The following is a 19,365-nucleotide window of genomic DNA, read 5'->3' as shown; positions in this document are numbered from 1 at the left end:
TTTAAAACTTTATGATATACAAGGAAGGGACCATAGGTCTGTAGGACAATACAAACTCGAATAGGTAAGAGTTTCAAATTCAATACTGCTGCCTTCAATAGATAAATTGTTATTCAGATAAATAACAATTTAGGGCAATTTTTATACAATGCACCAACTAAGGAAGAGACTGGTCTTACATCCTGCAGTAAGCTCTTAACATATTTAACTGTAATTCATTTAGAGGAGGACATAACTTAATAACTTGGTTGTTACCAAAGATAATATTAATTTTAAGCTTCATTTGTAGTACTTTAGTTCTGATACAAAGCTAGGAATATAACCTATTACAACTGAGAGGAAGGGTCTTTAGCAGAGGAAAAAGATGTATTTATTAATCTTTGTTCTTGCTAATATTATTGTTTTCATTAAGCAACTTTAAGTAGTTCTGGACATGAGGCATGCAAATATATTCTAAATAAAATACATATAGGTTAGAGTCTATGTTGCATCTGCACATTGCCTCATTCTAAAAAAAAGTACCACCTATGCTCGGGGCATATTGCTTTTCATTTTGCTACCCTAGTAATGATAATTTTATAGCCACATTATTGGAAAGGAGACCAAACTGCATTTTGTTGGTTGTGCTGTATCTTTCAAGTACTTAATGCTTCACTTGATCAGTGGTTTAAAATCCATGTTATTCCCCTACGTCCATTTGTTAATTCTTGAAAGAACTACAATTCCAGGTATTTATAGAGAAAACAGATTATGTAGATTGGAACTCATCTTGAAAACATTCTGGGTATGGCACAGAAACTGCCTTGGTCATCCTGACAAATTATCTGCAAGAGTAAGTTGATGGGGAAAATGGGTGATGCTTGATGCTATACACCATGGTGGTTTTCTGGACTATGGTGAGATGACATAATCCAATATGGTACCTTTCTGTGAAAAAGCCATTGTACTGGAAGGGGCATTGGAATAGTCGCAGAGCAGAAGGTAGTGTGTTCAATCATTGACATATACAGTTAAAAATATCAGGTAGCAGATGATGTGAAAGACCTCTATCAGAGACACCGTCCCTCCCATGAGCCACTATCAATCAGTGCAGACAACAGCTTCATGTCACCTAACCAGAATGGATATGGAAAGACTATATCTTATCCAGCTTATGCATTCTCCAGTGTTAATAGCCAACTGTTCTGTAGTGTTTCGTGCTCTCTCAAGCGCTCAGTACAGTTTTACAAACTGCAGTATCTTCATTAAGGTCTATGCTGCACATACAGAAAAACAACAGAAACCCCTACAAGGTAACTGACTCTTCTCTTCCCAATTCCTTTTACTGTTGTTATATTCCTATATTGCCAAAAGGAACTATTTAGTAAAGTGTTTTTTTCTTAGCAGCTGGTAGCATACTCCAAGCAAACCCTATGTTTTTTTTACTACTATGGGTTTATTTAACCCCTATATTAGATCAGTATTTTTTGGTTTGGGTAGGGGTTTTTTTTAAGATTGAAAACAGAAATTAATCTATTTATACTTAACCTGTGATTTCTGAATATCTACTTACCTGTCTTGAATGCGATACTGCATATTCAAATCATTAATAACAAATGGATTCCTGAGTTTTGCATAGGCAACAGCTTTGTCCAATGGAAACCCTAAATAAATAAAATTTATTAAGTAATATTACATTTACATCTACTATATTAAAGTAAATTCTGAGTGTGGAGGAAGGTAAAGTGGATTGGAATGGGTACTTTCAGATTTGATCAATGCTAGGATGCTTTTACTGTTACCCTTAATCTTGTCTTCTATAAATAATGCCCTGTTCAGTTTTCAGAGAAATACAATCTATTAGGTTTGCTTTATCCCAAGGTTATTATGGGAGCCCACCATGGGAGAGAGGTGGTATAAAATTCGAATGAATAATAAATAAAGAGCAATAATGTACAAACAGAACAATACTTTTATAGTTAACTTAGAATAAATTGCAACATCAAAAGATTACTTTTAGAAAACTTCACCAATGAGCATGATTCCTGCCCACTGAAAAATTATCTGTGTCAAATAGTTCATCCAATTTATTGTTTAACCAACTAACATACATAAATATATAGCACAACTGTCAATAAACAGCTTAATTGTTTGGTTAGTTGGATGCTGCACTACTAAGTTTTTTTGAAACGAAATGAAGAACTATAAAGATCAATCACCTTTTGAATGAAAAGAAATTAGACAATCACACGAAGGCCAGTTGTCCACAAGTTCATTCAAAATCACATCCTCTTCAAATATTACTACTGTAATATATTTAAACATGGAAAGGCGTTCAAGTATTTCTTTCATTGGTTTTGAGTTGGATTTCTTTGCCATTGAGCATATTCCAACCACAATCTGTCTTTCTGGTGGCTAGTCAAAAACAAAGTCAACAACAATACAATGCTTCTTTTCAATATTTTTCACATTCATGTAATCAAACTTATATTATCACAAAGTTTAAAATCTCATGTAGTTTTCATACATTGTTTATTTTATTGTGTTAAAAAGATGAGGAATGCATTTTCAATGCCACATTTAATCTAAAAAAAATTAAAAGAATAACAATTTAACTAAAAAGCAGAGTTGTGGAAATAATATCACTATAGGCAATTAAAAGGGAAGCAAGCACTCATTGACAATATTTTTTAAAATGAGTACAAAATGATTAGCTTTGCCCAAATTAAATCTTATTATAAACAACATTTGAACAAATAAATTTAAAGTCAACAGTTCACTTTTTAATATGCATTAAGGTTACATTATTTCATAAACTGAGGGGACAATCCAAAAAAGATTACTTTTCAGTCTCCATTTATATTAAAATGACATTGTTAACGGTATCCTGTGCAACCGCTGACAAAGCTACATGACAGCAATACCAGCTAAAGAGTATCCTAAATAATTTATGTCCAGAATAAGAAATATTCTGCTGATTCAAGTAATTACAGTGCAATCCCACATCTAAACTAATTATACGGTACCATCCCACAGCTAAACTAACGGAAATAAAACAGATTATATAAAAAAAACAGTAGCCAGACCAAAATAACTCTGCATAAGATTGTACTTTTTAAAACTGCTGGGTGAAAAAAATGTGTGACTTTCACCACAGTAGGATGACACAGAGATGAAACTAGGATTTTGTATTAGAACCTTTTTATTTTAAATAACAGTTTCTCAACAGCAAATGAAACCCACTATACCAATATGTATCTATAAAACCTTCCTAACCTCAATAATGAAGACATAATTCTTGGGAGATTAATTTCTCAGTAAGTGCACTATTTACAACTTGTTAAGCACAAAACAACTGTGATTCTATGAATTATACAAACTGTCAGGTCTTGATCAGTTTGATTCCAATTCAACAATGTTAATACAATGATTTATTTAGATACTTTGTTGAAATGGGGCCACAAGTGTTTAGTGCCTCTAACGATCATACATTATCTTCTCCATTAACAACATTTTGCTATCTTTGATCTTGTGGTATCATTCACCCAAAAAATTATCAAATGTAATACATACAGAGTCGTACTCATCTTCATCTTCAATATGACCGTAGAAGGAATCAAATCCTGAAGATGTAGGTTGATCCAAAAGCTCATCTCCTTCTTCGCCACCCACAAAAAACCTAGTGACTTCACTCTCTGTCACACTAATAGACATGATTACAGAACCTAGAGTGATCTACGTAGAAACTGCATCCACACTGAAAGCTGAGACACTGTACATAATTCCCAGTGGCGTGGGTAATAACAATCCTTGCAATTCAGTACTGCTTACAGTCCCTTGTTACTATGATAAAGTCAGCTGCTAAAAGCAGTTTAATTGGTATCATCTGTCCATTGTTTTCAGTTGTTACTGGAAGGGGGAATCATGCTGGTTACCATTTCCCTGAGATACCATGGCAATTTTCTACCCTAAAAAAAAAAAAGAAGAAACAGTAACAGATTCAATATATTCTTTGACATTTAACTGCTGATATCTGAAACAGCATGTTTTAAAAGCATCCATGTCACAGAATTAAAACTATTTTACTCAAAACTGAAACTATAATCTTGACATATGAACTGGTACACAAAGTAATTTCTTAAGATGAATCATACTAATCCATATATAGCTTTAATCAAGGAAGAAAAACAAGATTCACTTAGGGATACCAGGTGAAGAGGGAAATGTAATGCGGAAAGTGAACATTATCTTTTACTATAGCCAGAACCAAAGAGGAAGAAGAAACAGGCTGTTCCACAAAGTAGGTACCACAAAAAAGGATGCATGTGAACCAGCAACTGTGTAATACCTCAGCCTGCGGGATTTACCAGCTTTCCACAGGGCCTGTAAAACGGAGCTCTTCCACCAGGTTTTTGGTTGAGGCTGGGGTCAGCGAATGAGATCCATCACCCCCCCCCCCCGCCGGGATTAGAAGTTACATCATTCCCTCCTTTCCTACTGCTCTGGTAGGGGGGAGTGGGAATAAGATTGTTTTTCCGCCATGTTGGGATTTTTAAAGTCTTTTAATGGGTATTTTAATGAGGTAAGAATATTGTTACCTGCCACGAGCCTTGCAGTGGTGGGAAATAAATCTAATGATAATGATAATAAGCTAGTCTTCTCTGAGCAATTATGGTATTTGCCCACCAGTGGTAGAATAAACTTAGCCATTGGCTCTTTATGGTATGGACAGTGGAGAACATGCCCTACAGAATTTCTCTTTCCCACTGTACATGGGCATAATTTTTCAGAGTAAGGGATTCTCTTATACTTGCCCTCAAGAATGGCTGTAGGTAGGGCTTCATATCTAGCCAATGTTCCCGGCCCTAGGGAAGTGCGCCTAGCCTCAACCAGGGCCTTTTCGGTCCTGGCCCCTACCTGGTGGAATGAGTTCCGGGGTGAGCTGCGGGCCCTGCGAGCCCTTTCAGCGTTTCACAGGGCCAGGTCTATCGTTGAGGCTGGGGTCGGCGAGATACATCTACTGCTCCCCCCGGGCTTTTGAACATCATTGACCTCCTCTTTCTCCATCCCACTTAGTCATGGGGGTAGGAAGGGGATTTTCTGTTTCCGCTATGTTGTGATGGATTTTAAGTCTTTTAGTGGGAGTTTTAATGGGGTTTTAAGACATTGTGACCCGCCACAAGCCGCATAGGGAATGGCGGGAAAAATTGAAAAATAAATAAATAAAATAAATAAAGCCCTTCTATTAAGATAGAGCTCAATGAAAAATAGGTAAGGAGCCAGTTTCATAATATGCCTTCTGTCTACTGGGTTAACTTACTTAGGTCTTGCTGTCTATGTCAATTACTCTCTGACCATGCTTTTGGCTTGTTCATAATTTAACTTCATAATTTTACTTTAATTTTATTAAAGAATTCTCTGCCTGTTGAGGATGATTTGGAATGAAGTTGCAAGTCCCTTAGGCAGGGACATCATTACCTCCATAAAACTCCACTAACTTTAAGAGGTCAGACCAGCTTTTTATGGGATTGATAAAATGCAAATACATTTATTTATTCGAAAAAACAAAATGAAGGTACTTTTTAAAGCCTCAGAAGGGAAAAAATATACTTAAAATGTTAAATAATTTATAATTTCTTAAATAATGTTATTTACTAAAATAACCTTTTCCTGCCTAGAATCCACCTGCCCTTTTCTGTATCCCAAAATGTGGTCACATGAGGAAGGGAGCTCACATCTAAGGTGAGAAACGCTGCTCCTTCAGGCAGTTTTAAATATTCTAATATTCTAATTGACTGATCAGATCTGAAACATCTGAAGGGGTGTCTTTAACAAAGGGTTGGAGGAATGTGTCTAGATGGTATGCCAATGGTTCTAACAGAGAATTTACCCCTTATAATACAAGTCTCCCTGGGGTGAAAGGACGTGTCTCATCCATGAATAAGACATTCCTTTTTTGGATCTTTTTCTTTCAAAATGCCAGACAGTACCAGTTAAATTATACAAAAAACACAGATAGGAACACCTATTTAATTTGCAGGTCATTCCACACATGGAACCTCAAGATTAACATTCCCTTATTAACATTAAAGGTGCTGTTGGACTCTATTTTTGTTGGGCTACTTCAGACCAACACAGCTACCCTCTTGAATAATTCCCTATGGTCTGTTTTTAAGAACAAAAATAAATTCCACAAGTCCTTTGGACTTTAAGAACTCTGCCAAGGAATTCTCAGCAACTACAACAACGAGGTTATCTACCCCTGGTTATGGCTAAAGCCATATCAGAAGGTTAATGCCATCCCAAAAAGTGATCTATTTAAAGAACTAAGACTCAAGGAGGATTCTTTTTCTAGATGACAACAAGTTTTGTTAGCATTAAAGCAGAAGCTGTTTGATTACACTAGTAAAATTTCTTATTTACATTTGTTTGTCTCGCATGGACTCATCTTTTTTGTTTAACTTTCCTGTATCCCAGCAACTTCCAAAACCTAGAAAACAGCTCATGCAGAAATCCATTCTAAGGACAAATCATATTTATGACTTTGTCTTACAAAGACAATCAAAATTAGTATCCCAGCAGCCTTTACAATGGTGATTATACATACTGATTTAATGATGATTTAATATCATGGCATGAAATCTTGGCATTATAAAGTTGTGGTATTTATATTATCAGTATTGTAACTCTCCTAACTACCACTTTATTATATCTGAGAATCCCATATGTGGTTCTCCTACAACTTTGTCAGCCCAACCTAATGCACCTTTGCTGCAGTGGCACAAGTTGAGTTCTGATGGTTACCACTAAAGAAGCAACAACCTACTTGCGAGCCACAAGGGAGTGGCGGGCTATAAATCTAATAATAATAATAATAATAATAATAATACTAGACCACAATGCTCTCCCTTTATTTGCTTTCTAAAATGCGTTCCCTTTTGGACTGTAAATTTTTGGCTTAAAACTGAACTGGTGCAAGAGAAATGAAATTGTGGAACTACGTTAAACACATTTACTCCACAACATTTGGTGGTTAATTGTTATATACTAGCAAAGCATCAAAACAAGGGAACAAATAAACAGTCAGGCCACATACAACTAAAAGTAAAATCTTTGTGCACAATATTACTGGCAAATATCTGAATATATAAAAACAAGCCAGCAAGTCCAAATTCCATAATAACTTCAGAGGTTTTCCACATACATCTCTCTAAGCAACATGTAAACTAACTACTGAATTGGGATCATTATACAGAAGAGATCCATAGCTCAAGGCTAAGCATTTCTATTCAGAACTCACTCCCAAGAAAGCATGGACAAGATGCACCCTTGGGCACTGTAAACAGATTTCTTTGTTTGGATATCCTTATTAATGTCAGGATAGCCTTAGTAATGTCAGAGCACATTCAAATGTCATGCTGCTCACAGTCATGACAGCATTCACATTTTCAGTATTACAGTGAGGAAAATTCAGAATTTTACAATACAACTACTACCATTGTAAAGGCCTATAGCTTAGCATAACAAATATGGATGGCATAAGCATATAAGGATATATAGCTAGTTGTTTTCCATGCTATTTTCCAGATACCGTATTTGTTTACATGAAATCTATTTATTCTTGCAGTTTAAGAAATTATTTTAAATACACGTTACACTTCCTAGTTCCTAATAAGCTCTTGATCCATCAGTACGATACTTCTTCCTATTACCTTTAAAGTCTCTTCATTATATAACTGGTGTCAGCTTTTTACCCCATTGCAGAAATCTGGTCAGGCAGCAAGATGACGTCAATAAAGCTCCAAAGGCAATGTTTATTAGATCACTGGCAAAATCTAGCCAATGGAATGAAGGACTACAAGAAAGTGATTAAAAATGATACAAAATGACAGTTCTTTAAACTTTTCTCCAGGACAGATCTGTCTGGGAGATCTTCAAGTCCTATCTGGAAGCTGGCAACCCTAAAGGCTGGCAGTAATTTCTGAGTGCATTGATAACCCCTTGACTAGCATGACTTAACTAGGCCTGATTGTTTGCTACTGTTCAACAGCAGCCACCCTATGGAAACCACTATGGTGTAACAATGAGAGCTTCAGAGCAGGGTCTATGAGACCCAGATTCAAATTTTCATCTTGTTGTGGAAGCTGACTGGGTGATTTTCAACCAGTCACATACTTTCTGCCTAACCTATCTCACAGGGTTGTTGTATGGGTAAAAAGGAGAAGAGAATAATGTAAACTGCTTTGGTCCCCACTGTGGAGAATGGTGGGGTATAAATTAAGCAAATAATGGGAGGCAGATAAAAGATAAGTTAATGAATTGCTGAAGAGGGAATGTGGAAAGGAAAGGATACGGGGTTGCCAAGAGCTGGGAAAGTGTGGGGAGGAGGAACTTGAGGTGCAACCCCACAAGTCCTTGCGGGTTCTCTATCATGCAACTGGGCCTTGCCTAGTGGCTTGTACCACACAACTGGGCCACATTTTTCCTAGGCAGAGGCTGCTGGAGAGGAAAACGTTGAGAGAGAAAGCTTAAGACAAGAGAGGCATATAGGCTGTTGGGTAGGAAGGGAATGGAGTTGCCAACTCCAGGTTAGGAAATTCTCAACAATTTCTGGGTTGGGTGACTTGGGAAGAGAAATTTGAGAAGGGGAGGGACCTCAGAGGGATATAATGCTATAGACTCCACTCTCCAGGGCAGCCATTTCCTCCAGGGGAACTATGGCTGCCAGCCTCCAGGTGGAGGAATGGACATCACCCAGAATTACAACTGATCTCTGGATGACAGAGATCAGCTTCCCTGGAGAAAATAGATACTATGGAGAGTGTTATCTATGGTATTATACCTGCAGAAGTCGCTTTCTTTTACAAACCTCACTCTTCCAATGATCAACCCCCAAGAATTCCCCAACCTGGAGCTGACAAACCTAAGGAGGACCAATCTCTGTAGTCCGAAGTTCTGTTGTGATTCCAAAAGATCTCCAACCATATCTGGAGGTTGGCAACTCTATGAAGAGAGAAAAAAATTCAGGAAAAGGGGAGAGAAACGGGAAAGAGGAAATTGTTGGGGAGGGGGAAATGAGATTCCTTCAGCACATCCTTGCAGGTTCCCACTTGTTATATTTGGTTTAAATAACACAATGGAATGTAAAATGTTATATTTCTAATTCTTCAAAGCTTGTTTGTTTACTTTCTTTTTGTGTCTTTAAGATACTCAAACAATAATTACAATATACAACCACTGAAATAATTAACAGTAAAATACAAAGCAGAGTTATACCCTTTATGACTCCAGTCTTAAAAGGTAGCAACAGAAAGATACTATTATCAACTAGAATTAAAAGTAACTGAAAAGAGTATCAACATGAACTAGGCCCACTGTTGCTAACTCTAAATTATATTTTTAAACATATATCTGGCATAATAAAAAATTTATTCTAATGGAACAGTGAAAAATGAAAAGTGCGTTTAACCTTAATTACAACTACAGTAATTTCTAAATACAATTTACATATGTTTTGTTTACATATGAAGTTGTGGCCTATAAATTATACAAATATAATAACAAAGATTATGTATGGTGAGCAGGCGAAGTACAAATATTGTAAATTGAAATATCCATGATTTCCCCCCTAGCCATTAAGTTTCTGAGAATTGCTTTTGAGTACTGTAAGTTTGAAGAATGTTTCAAGGGTTTCTCAATTGTAAAAAAGTTGAGAAAGGCTACATTAGGCAGTGATATAATTTTTGTCTGAGGTCTGATTCACATGATCTTAGAGGAAAAGATATACATCTGGCACTATGTGGGCTTGGTGTCTAAACATGTTAAAGTGGCTCTGTGATCTTCCATCCAACTGTTCACATAAATGTTCACTATTCCAAAGAAAAAAGGCAACTGACAAACTGGAATAAAGATATCTGGCAACTGACAATTGTTTGAAGCTACTGAGAGAGACAAAAAAAAGAAGAGGAAGGAAATATGAATAGCTAAAATATGTCATAATCTTGAAACAAAAAATGACAAATTATATAGCCAGTTGGGAGTAGGATACTGTGTGAATGAACAAAACAAAACATGACTGATAAAAACTTCATATTGTTCAGAACACGGTTGCTGATGCTGTCAGGAAGCAGCAGCACTGTCAGTAAGGAGGCAGAATATTTAGAAGCAATTTCATAGTAAGGCTATAATAAGATCTCCTTAAACCATCTCAATTATGCAAATTTATACCTTCAAAAATATAATTACACAATTAAGCATGCCATACAATTTTCTTACCGAGAGTTAAAGAGAAAATGTAGGAACAAAAAACCATAACAAAGCATATTTGCTAATTTCCTGATAAATACAGATTGAGTGATCTTCAGTACTTTCAGCTAGGGCTGTGCAGTAGACACCAGTTCACATCCTAGAATGAAAGATAAAATGACTAATTAAAACAAGTTTCTTTTATGATCAAATCATTGTTTCACATTTATTTTTTATTTATTTATTTATTATATTTATATACCACCCTATTCAGCATTGCTATTGAACAATGATAACTGATAGATTCAAGTGGGTAGCCGTGTTGGTCTGAAATAGCACAACAAAAATTGAGTCCAATAGCACCCTAAAGACCAACAAAGATTTATTCAAGGCATGGGCACACAAAAGTTCATGCCTTGAATAAATCTTTGTTGATCTTAAAGGTGCTATTGGACTCAATTTTTTTTATAACTGAACCCTTCCTTTCATTTCAAAAAAGTTAATGCTTTAAAAAAAATACTTGATCCAATATTTAATCAGTTGAAGGCCAACTTTACCGAAACATTTCATCCAAGTCTGTGTCTTGCTCACCTTATTATTCTATTATACTACTAACCAAGTGGTCTTCCTTAACTGAAGTGGCAGCAAATAAATGATTTTTCAAAGTTTTATTTGAAACACCTATATTAGTTAACGTAAAAAGAAGAATGTGGATCAGATGCTTCATCATTCTATTATCCGCATCATTTATAGTCTGCCTTTCTCACTGAGATTCAAGGCAGATGATACAGTGTAAATCATCAATATAATGGAGGATCCAATAAATGCAATAGGATTCAGATTCCAGAAATCTGAAACAGAGCTGAAGTATTCTACTAATAAAAGACTATAGATCCTTAATAAAATCTGGACATAGTTATAACAGGCTCTAGCTGCTAATAATAGGTACAAAGTATGAGAACTATTCCCATGACATGCAGTCTTTACAAAAGGCATCTTGGCCAAGGTCATCTGGTAGCAGTAGCTGCCCTAATGAATTCTAACATCATACAGTAGCAGTTCATTTCATATCTGCAGTTCAGATAATCTTTGAGGTTTTACCTGCCATAAAGCAACTAATCACAACAACTTTAGAAAAAAGCATGAAGTTTGCCTCATCCTTCTTAAAATGCAGAAACATTGTGCCCAGCACAAAGCATTTGAGATCAACAGAAAACATGACAGCATGAAGACTAGAAAAAAGTGTTCATTCTCCTGGTAATAAGTCATAATCAAATAATTTGAGAGCATTACAGATTTTTTTTTGCCAAACCAGGAAAACAGAAAGAGGAAATAGGAAGGCTACCACAACAGTTCAGTCTGTCTCTGAGAGGAAAATTATGGCTATGGAGACCCTCTTTCCTCAGAAAACTCCAAATAAAGATTAGAAATTTTATTATTATCATTACACAGAATATAAAATCTTATAAATTGACTAGTCATTGTTATAGCCTATTTCTTATGTTTAACTGATTGTGGCTGCAATCCTAAGAACTTTTCTGTAAGGCTCACTGAGTCTAGGCATACTGCTTCCAAAACAAGCCCTACTGAAACATCAGGTCTTAATTCTAATTAAATAAATAGAGTTTCAAACTTCCATCTTACATTCCGACTCTTAAATACTCAAAAAGCCTGATCATTTCAATTCAAAGAATCAACTTAACACTGTATAGTTCTATTTTCCATTTTCAGTTTCTTTTTAATATCTTTTAAACAAAATAAACAGTTCTAAATAGACTGGGGCACATGAGCCCACTGTGCTGACACAAATTACTTTTGGATTTTTAATTACACCAGGTTCCCTGTCTTACTGTTTCATAAACATATAGTTGGCTTTAAAAAGAAAGCCTACAGCTGGCGACTGGAAGATATCGCAACCATTAATTAATGTGGAGTAGCAGATGACAGGTGACATTAAAATTAACTGAATATCACTTCATCAATAGCTTCTTTGAGCAACAGAATTTCAAGTGAATTTATCTCATCTATGTGTAGGGACAGGATTAAGGAATGATCACAGTATTCAGTTTTACTACAGATCTTTGTAAAATTCTTTAAGGCTTGATTAGTAAATAATGTGTTGTCTCCCCCTTTCTTTTGTAACATTTGTGTTTTTCCATCTCAGATGTGTGCATGCAAAGGAAAGCAACTAAATGATTTAAACAAAACAGAAACTTGATGTCTTTGAAGGGTGGATGGAAAACTGTATTGCTGTTTTGCTGTATTATCCTGTACTGCAAACAGCAGGAAGGTCAAGCACCATCTCCTCGCCTCTGTTGTAGTCCCCACCACTGCAGCGAGAAGCGGGCTCGAGGAGCGGATGCAAACTGCGGAACTGAAGACCTTCATCCCGTCTAGCTATGCAGCGCATGCAGACACTAGCAATACTGAGCGGGATCGGCAGCGGCAGCCCTATTGCTGTCTTTCTGCTGGGAAACTTTTTACTTGCGGCTTTTGTTATTTTATATATAGTGAGAGAGACAGAGAGAGTGTGTGTAGGGAATAAGAATGTGGTAATTTCGGGGCAGACCTCGATGCAAAAGGCCGACGTACTTCCTCAGGAAGACCCGACAAGCGTGCAAAAGTGGCTGCTGAAGCGCGCGCGTTTCTTTGGGGCTGGGGAACATTATTACACAGCATTATTATTAAATAGTGGACGCCCCGCGCTCTTCCTCTCTCCTGTTTACTTTGGGAAACACTGAGCGGGGGTGGGGAGAGGGAGGCTCCTTCCTCCCGCCTTGGGGGAGGGGGCTCTCGGGGCCACCTGGGCAGATGGGGGGGCGGAGGGATGGAGAATGCGGGCTCGAGCGAAGGAGAGGCGGCGGCGAGGCAGGCCGGACAGACAGGCAGACAGACCCCCGCGCCTCGAGCCTAACCGCCCCGCCAGCAGCACGCTGCCCTCCTGGGCCCGCCCCCTCTTCCCATTGGTGCCCTGGGGGCTGGCGAGGGGGGCCACTAGGAAAGCGAAGAGCAGCCCTCATTCTAAGGGGCCGCATGTCGGGCGAGCCGACCCGGGCGGCGCACCTCACCTGGGCTGCTTCGCTTCAGATGCCGCCGCGGCTCTGGCCGCTGGGCTTCCTTCCCATTGAGAAACCAGCAAGCGATGCAGCTTCTCCCGCCCGTTCTCACCCTTGACCCGCTGCGCGACCACGCCCCCTATTGCCTCAGAATGCCCGGCTGCCCCCTTCCCTCGCCCTGCCCCTCCGGCGTCATTTCCGCGCGCGTCATAGAAGTCACGGTGGAAACGCGTGCAAGGGGGCGGGCTGGTGGCCAGGTGGTCATAGCCGGGATCTCCAACACAGCTGGAGACTCGCGTACGGGATCAGAATGAAAGGTGCGGACTACAGACTGTGGGTTTGGCCCGTTCTGAGGCAAACTGGAGGCTGCGCGCTTGCGTGGCTGAGGCTAAGAGGACGCTGCAGGGCTCGTTCTCGTAGGCGTCGGGAGGAACGTGGGAAGTTCTGTGCGAGGGTAGCGGGTAGCCAAATTAGGCTCTAGAGCAGGGGTGGTCAAACTGCGGCCCTCCAGATGTCCATGGACTACAATTCCCAGAAGCCCCTGCCAGCGAATGCAGTTTGACTACCCCTGCTCTAGAGAGTAGAGATGTATATGATTTGGGTGGCCGACAGATTATTCTGAGGTTCAGCTGCCCTCTGGTTTCTGAATGGGGGCATGCCAACTCGGAGCAGTTAGCACTGAGAAGCAACATAGCTCTTCTTGTATGGCAGGGGCTGTGAAGAAGAGCTGGGGGGGAGGTTATACCCTGCTTTTTAGTACCTGAAGGAGTCCCAAAGCGGGTTACAAAAACTTTCCATAGCAGGCAACTTCTGAGGTAGGTGGGGTGTGGGAGCTCTGAGAGAACTGTGACTGGCTCAGGGTCACCCAGCTGGCTTCAAGTTGAGGAGTGGAAATCAAACCCAGCCCTCCAGATTTGAGTCCACCACTCCTAACCACTGCACCATGCTGGGGTGGTGTGTATAGTATGTGGCATGTATATGTGCAAGTCTAAAGCTTATTTTGGGAAACAGATTCCTACCATTACATTTCCTTACTTGGATTTTCCTAATAAAGGCTTCTCAGAGGCAACTCAGTTAGAGCCAGAACCAGTATTTGTACTGGACACCAGTAAGAATTGCCAGGTTTCCCCAGGGCAACAGCAAGATATGGGCAGGTAGCATTGCCAGATTTAGCTAGAGGAAACTCCTGGAGATTTGGAGATGGAGCATGGCGAGCACAGGCACCTCAGTGAGGTACTATGCCATAGTTTCCACTGTGCAAAGCATCCATTTTTTTTCAGGGGGGAAATCTTTGTAGTCTGGAGATTCCAAGGGATCCTCAGATCCCAAATGGAGGTTGGCATCTTTAGCACTAGTGCATGGCCTTCTATGAAGGGTGAGAGTGCATAACTTGGGGCAAACCAGAAGTACAGATTCTGAATATGCCTTTGTCCTGTAGGGGGTATGTGACCCAGTTTAAAGTTAGCTTTTGGAACTACAAACTGCAGGTTCCCTTGAAGTGGGTATTGCATGAGATATGGTGGTGCAAAGCTTTTTAAGTGTCTTTACTTTTTTTAGTTTGTATTCACAAATAAGAACTTGGAATCAGGAACTTCAATCTCATCATTTTCCAGTAAAATCAGAGCCCAGTAGCACCTTTAAGACCAACAAAGATTTATTCAGGGTGTGAGCTTTTGAATGCAAACACTTCAGACCAACATGGCTACCTGTTTGAATCTATGATTTTCCAGTAGCATTGAATGATGGATGAATTCTCATAAAAGGTAATTGATCATAAAATACAGAACTTTATTTTTACCATAACAGTTCTGAACCTTATTTCTTCTAACATGTCTATGCTTCTCAGACTTGGCTGTGTTTGCGTGTATTGGAGAGGGGTTTGTTTAAATCTAAAATAACTACCCATACACTTTGTGACACAAGTGGAAAAATACACTATTGTATATAACAAAAAATCTTGTATCTTAAATCCTAACTAATTTATTGTGTCAGAAAAATTTATTGTCTCAGACAAACTCTGCAATGTCATTGTTTTAATCTTGCAGATGAGAGAAGAGGCAAAGCTGAGTATATTTAGGAAGTTATTTATTTAGTTCCATTTCTAACCCACTACTCCCAGCAAATGCCGGCTCTTGGCAGCTTACAACATTTTAAAATCGAGATTGCAATATAAAACAGCCTTAAAATGACAAACCATATCAATAACAATTAAAACAACATTAATCATATCAGCAGCATTAAAAATAGCAATCCACAACCAGATGGATGTTCTTCAGTGGTAGTGGAAGAAATGAGATGCAAATTTCCAGGTTTCCAGTTTTGAGGAGGGGCCCAAAATGACCTGATTCACTATCCTGGCCTCAACCAAATGCCTGGCTGAAGAGTTAGAGTGTGGAGGCTAAAAAGTAATTTGCAGTGCATTTCTAAGCAGGTCTCAGAAGCCTACTTACTCCTGAGAAAGTATTCTTAGGATGACAATGTAAGTTAACCTTACATTAGAATTCATTTTAGGTCAGCACAATTAATTCAATATTATGCCTGTACTGCAAGGTGTAGTGGAGGGAGAACTGAGGCTAGCAGGCTATGGTATATCATAGTTAAAACTCAAATTATAGACTGTATATGGGCTGAAAGTTCTGCAATGTAGCCAATAACTGAAACAATAGAGATAGCAAGAGATGGAATATATAATCATAACTGGAACAATGTTTCAGAGTCATAGCATCACCAATGAAGAGGCCATATCTCCAATGCAACACCCTGATTTCCCTTGTAGGTATCCAGAAAGGAACCTCAAAAAAAGATTTTGTTTGGATAAGCAAGATCATGAGTGGAAAAAACCCTTCAGACCAGTTAAGGCTTTAAAGATAAAAAGCAAGCACATTACATTGCGCCGAAAAATAAAATGAATGATGCTGCATATTTTCATGCAAGGGTGAAATGTGAAATACAAGTAATGTGATGACTCCAGTGCTCCCCTAGATATAGTTTTGCCTAATACATTGAAGATTTCAAGATGGCTTTTAACAGTAACCTCACACAGAGCGCATTACATTAATGAAGCCTCAGTATGATTAGAGCAAAGTCAGTAGTTCCCAGGAAAGGGCACAGTTGTGAACTAATTAATATTAGAAAAAGGCTAGGCTGAGCCATAAACAGCATTTCAGTATTCAAAGGTAAATGCAGATCTTAAATCACCATCAAATTATAAACTTTGCCTTTAAGAAAGTGTGGTATTCCATTTACCCAGACAATAAGTCACTACTTATCTAAGAATAGATTCAAGTGGGTAGCCGTGTTGGTATGAAGTAGCACAACAAAAATAGAGTCCAATAGGACCTTTAAAACCAACAAAGATTTATTTATTATATTTATATGCCGCCCTCCCCGGAGGCTCAGGTGTGAGCTTTTGAGTGCATGCACTCTTCCTCAGAGCATTACATCTTGTCTGGATTAAGCTTTAATTTATTAATTTTCAAGCCAGCCCATTACTGTATCCAAACTTTTGTTCAACATATCCACTGCTGCATCCAATTCTAATGTGAAGAGGGTGTTGGACATTATCTGCATATTGATAATATCTTGCTTCAAATTCCCTAATGTCACAAGCATGAAGAGCAAAATAGATCCCTGTGAAAACCTATAACACAACTGCCAAGCATCAACTAGTCCTACAGCAGTATCTTTGGAAGCCTGCTTCTCAAATAGGAGTAGAACCACCAGATCATGATGCTCCCGACTCACAGTTGAGTGACATATTTGGGAATGATAACTATGGCTGATAATATCAGAAGAAAGATCCAAGAGAATGAACGCTCCTCACCCCTTTCTCAGTAGTTCTCATCAGCCACATTGCAATTTCTGTGCCAATGAAGATCTGAAGCTCATCGAAATATATACTTTCTGTATAGTAGAAAATAAAGATTAATACTTTCTTGTAAAATACGATTCATATTGTATGTAAATTTCAAATTGTATAAATTTACAAAAAAATAAAACATACGTAATAAGTGTGAAACAAATTATTTGCCCAGCAAGAAATAGCTAGAATGAAGATGGGAATTGTCACCTTTTAAAATAGCCCATAACAGCATAGGAAATTGTGTGTACAGAAGAAGACTTATTTAGCTGTTTTTTCCTTCTCTCGAGGTGCCAATAATTATTCACGTGCTTTACTCATTTGGCTTTCTTGCCAACACAGTTGGAGAAGAAACATGCATTTCCTTGATTTAATTATGAACATGGATTTCTCCCAAGTTATTACAGTGTCTTTGTAGACAAAGAACTGAGACACCGTTGGGTGGTAAAAGGTGGGGTACCTCTCCTCCTCCACCATATCTTTCTGATTCTACTTGAATTTGTAAGCCAAATCAGAAGGAAACCTCTGAATAGAAGTAGTCTAGATTAGCGATCCCCAACCTGTGGGCCACGGACCACAGGTGGTCCTTTGACTAACTGGAGGTGGGCCCCGAAGGACGCCTTCTCCCCCCCCCCCGGCCCTTTACTTCATCCCCCCCAGCCCTTTACAACACACTTCATTGTTGTGGTGTGTCTGTATCTTATTTTGAAGGGATGTTTAAACATTACCATAGCAATCAGAGAGCACTAGGGCAGTGGTTGTGAGTAGAGGAGTAAACTACCCCCCCCCACCAGGCCTCAGTAAAAGGCGTTGAGTGGTCCCCGGCATTGAGTGGTCCCCAGTGATAAAAAGGTTGGGGACCACTGGTCTAGATGGCAGGTTCCTACTGGAGCTGTGTACCTCTGTATCCACTGCTGCAAGGATGTCACAACTGTCAGCCTTACCAATGGCCTTTCCCTTTGCGGGCCCAGGGAGAGGATGGGCAGGTTGTCTACTATGGGGAGAGGAGGGAAAGGCAATTGGAAACTGCTTTGGGATACCTGGGGCCTGCTGGGTGAATGTGGCCCATTCCCAGTTCTATCAGACCTCTCACAGTTCCACATCCTTCACCAGGTGTCTATTGTGGTGACAGGAAGGGAAAAGGTGTTTTAAACCACTTTAAGATTCCTTTGGGTAGTAACCTACAGGGTACAAAAATCCAGCTCTTCTGCTTTTAAGAGGCAACAGTGAAATAAGCATGTGGGCACATGACATTTTATCAACTGTTAAGAAATGGAAACAGAAGGAGCAGGTCGGCAACCAGTGTACTGTGACTACCCCAAGTAGATTAGCGCAGGGGGACATTTCACTGTCTGGCCTGATTCACACAAGAAGGGAAATGAGGTTGAACACAGAACTGGAAGAAATTGGTTGCCATGTTATGTTATTGTGATGATAAGGTATATGCAGCAGTTTCCCTACCTTCTATACCCTCCACTTGTGCCCTCCATTTCCTCATGCCTCCCTCTTCTACCCACCTGCCATATGTCTGACCCATCACTTCTGCCTTCACAGTCACTCTGTTGCCTGCCTGCCTACTTAACCAGTCTGCACACCACCAGCTGACTCAGCTGCACCCTCTATCGCCTTCCTGCCTACTTCAGCGCTCGATGCGCCACCTGGAGACTCAACTACACCCATCTTCTTACCTCACATCCACTGCCCTTCCCTCTCCACAGTCCCACCATCCCTAACCACCCTTCTACACCTGCTACTTCTCCCCTCCATTCCCTCGTGCCTTTCCCTTCTACACATCTACCAGATTTATCACCCATCCCTTCTGCCTCCACAGGCCCTCTATCACATGCGTGCCTGCCTTCCTGCTTCACTGGTCTGCACACCTACTGCTAACTCCGCTGCCCACTTCTTCCGGCATCCTGCACCTATTTATTTATTAGTTTGTTTGTTTGTTTATTTATTTATGGATTTTTATGCCACCCATTCTTTGCAGCTCTGGACAGTTTACATTGAACATTGTATAACTTTACATGAGACATTATATAGTCTGTAACATTGTACAACTTTCAATAATACATTATTACAGTTCAATACATCGTGTAATTTTAAATAATCGTCTTAATAATCTATGGGAACATTTATAATAAAATAACAAGTTTGGGAAATCAATTTTTTCAGTCATGGGAGAACATCTGGGGGGGGGGAACCAGCAGGTATGGAACAACAACA

The 19,365-nt window shown here is 39.2% G+C and overlaps 1 protein-coding gene and 1 long non-coding RNA gene across 16 annotated transcripts in view; one reads left to right on the top strand and one right to left on the bottom strand.

The window, feature by feature from the left end:
- Positions 1-13,435, bottom strand: part of PPIP5K2 (diphosphoinositol pentakisphosphate kinase 2) — a 79,408-nt gene extending 65,973 nt beyond the window's left edge. For 9 of the 15 annotated variants that reach the window (XM_077347705.1, XM_077347708.1, XM_077347704.1 and 6 more), the window contains exons 1-5: positions 13,293-13,435; positions 10,255-10,384; positions 3,553-3,947; positions 2,199-2,394; positions 1,553-1,643 (exon numbers count right to left, since the gene is read on the bottom strand). In XM_077347705.1, the coding sequence (XP_077203820.1) occupies positions 1,553-1,643; positions 2,199-2,394; positions 3,553-3,693 (428 nt within the window). In that variant the 5' untranslated portion in view covers positions 3,694-3,947; positions 10,255-10,384; positions 13,293-13,435. Of the gene's footprint in view, positions 1-1,552; positions 1,644-2,198; positions 2,395-3,552; positions 3,948-7,691; positions 7,978-10,254; positions 10,385-13,292 lie in introns of those variants that run through there. The other 6 variants (XM_077347698.1, XM_077347701.1, XM_077347703.1 and 3 more) reach the window with 2 other exon arrangements.
- Positions 1,122-12,965, top strand: LOC143842473 (uncharacterized). Its single transcript, XR_013233127.1, has 3 exons — positions 1,122-1,292; positions 5,658-5,721; positions 12,389-12,965. It is a non-coding gene; the product is annotated as an uncharacterized LOC143842473 (long non-coding RNA).
- Positions 13,436-19,365: the final 5,930 nt, after the last annotated feature.

This window comes from Paroedura picta, chromosome 7 (genome assembly GCF_049243985.1).
Source record: "Paroedura picta isolate Pp20150507F chromosome 7, Ppicta_v3.0, whole genome shotgun sequence".
NCBI classification, from domain to species: Eukaryota; Metazoa; Chordata; class Lepidosauria; order Squamata; family Gekkonidae; genus Paroedura; species Paroedura picta.
The sequence above is the reverse complement of the archived record's forward strand: the minus strand, read 5'-3'. Positions and strand labels throughout refer to the sequence as shown.